This window comes from Apus apus, chromosome 28, assembly GCF_020740795.1.
Source record: "Apus apus isolate bApuApu2 chromosome 28, bApuApu2.pri.cur, whole genome shotgun sequence".
Lineage (NCBI taxonomy): Eukaryota > Metazoa > Chordata > Aves > Apodiformes > Apodidae > Apus > Apus apus.
In genome coordinates, this window is record NC_067309.1 from 1,013,742 (window position 1) to 1,018,127 (window position 4,386).

General features: G+C 52.2%; 1 protein-coding gene across 1 annotated transcript; it reads left to right on the forward strand.

Annotated features, from left to right (window-relative positions):
• The first annotated feature begins 271 nt into the window (after positions 1-271).
• HOXC12 (homeobox C12) lies at positions 272-2,073 on the forward strand. Its single transcript, XM_051641431.1, has 2 exons — positions 272-836; positions 1,835-2,073. Exons 1-2 carry the CDS (start codon positions 272-274, stop codon positions 2,071-2,073), a joined length of 804 nt encoding a protein of 267 aa, XP_051497391.1.
• The last annotated feature ends 2,313 nt before the right edge of the window (positions 2,074-4,386 follow it).

Consider the following 4,386-nt stretch of genomic DNA (forward strand, 5'->3'; position numbering starts at 1 on the left):
AGGGGGGTGGGGGTGAAGAAGGGGGGGGGGAGGAGGGAGGATGGGGGGGGGGAAGAAAAGGCGTAAAAAGGCGGAACTTGCTGTTGTGTTTTGTCTCGGCTGCCAAGGGAGGGGAGGGACCCCCCCAAGTCCCGTCCCCGTCCCCCCCCCACCTCCCAGCGTAATTTGGGGCTCACGTGACCCCCCCGGACCAATAGGGCCGAGCCGTCGGTTTAACTATGTTTAATGTCAGATAGCAATAAAGTAGAAGCTTTCGGTCAGGCCCGCGGAAATGGGCGAGCACAACCTCCTTAATCCCGGCTTTGTGGGACCTCTGGTGAACATCCACACGGGAGACACTTTCTATTTCCCCAATTTCCGTACCTCCGGAGGGCAACTCCCCGGTTTGCCTTCTCTTTCTTATCCCAGACGGGAAAACGTCTGTTCCCTCCCTTGGGCATCCTCGGAACCCTGCAACGGGTACCCTCAACCCTACCTGAGCAGCCCCGTCTCCATTAACCCTTCCTTCGGTCGAGCCTGCGACCTCGCCCGGGTGGAGGAAACCAAATGTTATTACCGGGAAACCTGCTCCGAACCCAGCGGGCTCAAGAGAGAGGAGAGGGGAAGGGACACTGCTTTGCTGCCCCTCGAATCCAGCCTCCCCAACGGCTTGGGGGGGAATTTCAGCAAATATGACTATCCCAGCAACGAGGCGGTGCCCCACGACCCTCCGTCCTGCCAGTCCTTGGAGTCAGACTCCAGCTCTTCCTTGCTCAATGAAGGGAATAAAGGCACTCCCGGAGAAGCGGGGGGTTTGGTGTCCCCCCTGAATCCAGGCAGCGCTTTAGGCAACGGTGGTAAGACCGGGGGAATTAAAAAAAAGCAACAAAAAAACGGGGGAGGTCTCGGGGTTGCATCTGGGCTGTGGGTTTTCTTTCTTTTTTTAAGATATGAAGGGGGGGGTTAGTTGGAAACTTGCCGACCTGGGGGGGTCCTCGGTGGTGTAATTCCGTGGGTCGAGGGATGGGAAGCGACGTGTCTATGTGTGCTGAGACCACTAGGGGTAGCACCGAAATCCCTAATGTTTTATTAGGTGGTGCTTCTTTTAAAAGAAAAGGCTATAAACATGTAAATATCCCATAAAAAAAAAAAAAAGAGAGAGAGAGAGAGAGAGAGACAGAGAGAGAGAAAGAGGGAGAGACGCAGAGCGGGGCTGCGCATCCCTGCGCGGCGCGGAGGGCTGGAGGAGCGTCCAGGCGGCTTTTTTTTGGGGGGACATCTCAGAGGTGTGTTTGGTCCGAGGGCAGGGTGGGGGGAGAGAAAGGGGGATGCTTAAAAAAAAAACCAACCCCAAAAGCCAAACCCACCCCTTTCAAAGTTGGCATTGAAAAGGTGGGGGGGAGGAGAAAAGAGGGGGGGTTCTGCCTGGTCGTGGGGTGGTGGTATCTCCCTGGGAGGGGATGGGGTGTGTGTGGGGGGGTTGTTTTCAGGCTTGTCGTCCTCTCCTTGCCCGTCCTTTGCTCCGTGCCCCGGTTAGAACGTTCCCCACCTTTTCCCTTCCTCCCTCCCTCCTCCTGCCCTCGCCCCACGCATCACCCCTGGCCCTGGGAGAGCATCCCCAAGCACCCCAAGGGCTGGGATCAGGGTGGGGAGGACCCCTGAGGACAGCGGGGCCACCAGAGAAGTGCAGAAAGGGCTGCAGGCTTGTGTGTGTCCTCCCTCCACCCCACCCTCCCCACCCCTTTTTCTATTTTAATAAAAAAAAAAAAAAAAAAAAGCGGGTTTGGGGATTATCCCTATTTTTTTTTCCTTGCCAAGTGCTCAACTCTCGCTCCCCCCCCCCCCCCTTTACCAGGTGCTCCTTGGTACCCGATGCACACACGATCCCGGAAAAAAAGAAAACCCTATTCCAAGCTGCAGCTGGCAGAGCTGGAAGGGGAGTTTATGGTCAATGAATTCATTACTCGCCAAAGAAGGAGGGAGCTCTCAGACCGATTAAACCTGAGCGACCAGCAGGTGAAGATCTGGTTCCAGAACCGACGTATGAAAAAGAAAAGACTCCTCCTGAGGGAGCAAGCCCTTTCTTTCTTTTAAAAGTTTGCAAAGCGTCCGTGTCGGGTATTAAAAAAGAGAGAGGAAAAAAAAAAAAAGGCAAAAAAAAAGCAACAACAAAAAAACAAAACGACCCCAACCCAACAACAAAAAAAGCCCCAAATCCAAACAACCCCCCATAGACTCTGTCCCGTTCACCCCAATTCCCGGGACTTACCTGATCACCCTCCCACCTCTCCCTTCCCAGAAATCAATGAATAAAGGAATCATATTCATAAATAACCAGTTTCCCTTAAAAGATTCAACCCGACAGCGAGGAAAACAATAATAATAATAGTAATAATAACAATAATGAATCTTCTCTGGCGGGAACGACGGCTTCCAGAGATGCTCGACGGGCTGAAGGGGAGGTTTTGAGTGCGAATTTATCCGCTTTTCCTTTGCTGGAAGCACAGGTAGGGAATTCTTGCAGCGTCGGGCACCGTCGGGGTCGTCGGGGGCCGCGGGTCCCACTTCCCCACCCACCCCACCCCGACCCCCGCCCGGCTTCGTTTGGAAGCGAGACGGGGGTTGATGGTGCTGAGGGTGGATCCTGGAACCTTCTCCTGGGATGTCACGGAGGGATTTCGGGCTGGGTTGGTGTTTAGTGGGGAAGCGGGAGGGAAAAAACAGCCAACCTTAAAGAAGATGGGAAATAATAATAATCATAATAGGGAAGGGGATTGGGGATGGGGGGAGGGGGTTTGTTGTCCTAAAGGACCAGCCCCGCATCCTGATGGATGATGTGGTTTTTTTTTTTGAAGTGCACGATGTGACCCAAGATGTGGGTTTTTTTCAGGCTAAAAATGAGGGTTTGAGGCTAATCAGGCTGGATCAGAATATGTAGGAAGAGGCGAGAGACAAAGACTGTGTATATATCCGGTGTATATGGAATATATCTATATAATATATGAGGTATGTGTATCGCGATATGTCCCCTAGAGATACCAGGCTTTGGTGCAGGCGGTGGTGTTGTCCTCAACGCCAAAACTCATCCCAAGGAGAAGGAAAACTCACACACCCCCCTCCAGAAAACCCTCCCAGGAGAGAGGAAAAAAAAAGAAGAACAATCTGAATTTCCTTCCACTTTGAGCCTCTGGTGGTTCTTTTTCCTTCCCTGAATTCCCAGCGTTTCTCTTCTCTATCCCCAAATTCTTGGAGGGGGGGGGGGGAAAAAGACATTTCTTTGCAGCATCTCTGCCGAAGGAGCGTTTATGTCGGTTTAATTGTGGTTATTGATGACAAGTTAGGGAAATCAGGAGGAAAATCCCTTTATTTTTTTGGTGCTCAACGGGCTGTTGGAGTCTGAGCGAGGCTCATCTCTCCCTCCCTGGGATAACTCTCGGTCGCCTGGGTGCTGTTTTCTTCATTGGAAAATAGGAGATGGGGGAGGTTTTAAAAAGGAAATCGATCTCATTCAGCTCTGTCTCCCTTCCCCAGTTGCTCATTGGGTTCAAAACTGCAGGTTTCCAGCAAGGCCGAGCTTGTATTTCCCTCCTGAAGAATTCCTGCCAAGAGAGACACCCCCATCTTTAAGGAGAGGTTTTTGGGGGGGTATTTTTTGACTCCCTAAAACCCTCTCTGGATTTCCCCCCCCCCCCTTTCAGAGGGGCCTGGTGGGATGCGAGGCGTTTTCTTTGTACGTGTGCTGGGATTTTCTGGAGTTGGGGGGGGGGGAAAAACCCAAACAGCCCAATTTTCCCGATTCCCTGTCAGGTCTGTGTTCCAGGCCGGGGAGAAGCGAGGATGAAGGGGGGGATTAGAGGAGGAATCAGCGGGTTTAGGGCTCTGGGGAGCTTTGCCTGCATGGAAAAACGGTAATTCAGGATTAAAAAAAAGGGGGGGAAATTAGGATTTTTTAATTCAGGGTGAAGAGAGAGGGGGGGGGGGGAGGAGGTGCCGGCACCCGGTGCTTTTGCCGCTTCTCGCTTTGCTCCGTTTTATATCGGGGGGGGGGGGGGGATGAATTTTATGGCAAAGCAGCGTTTTCTGGGAAGTCTGGATGCTCACCACGTGCTCCCGCTTCCCCGCGTTCATGGTCATGACCAGGAGCGCCGAGGAATGCTTTTATTTACGAGCTGCAAAGGATGGAGCCTGCTCCTTAAAAAAAAAAAAAAACACAACACCAAAAAGGAGAAAGAATTAAATAAATAAACCCTAAAAGAATCCCTCCCTGGGCTGAAAGGAGCCTTTTCCTTCAGCTTGATTCCTGCAGGAACATCCAGCAGACCCTCCTCCTTTTATCCCCATCCTGCTTCTCCTTATTTCCCCCACCTCTTATTTTTTTTAAACACCCCCCCCCCCCCAACAAACCAC

What these genes read in the sequence shown, in the direction of transcription:
- HOXC12 (XM_051641431.1), top strand. Translation starts at nt 272, where the DNA reads ATGGGCGAGCACAACCTCCTTAATCCCGGCTTTGTGGGACCTCTGGTG. An exon ending in CAGCGCTTTAGGCAACGGTG is followed by an intron (nt 837 to 1,834) that starts GTAAGACCGGGG and finishes CCCCTTTACCAG; the next exon opens with GTGCTCCTTGGTACCCGATG.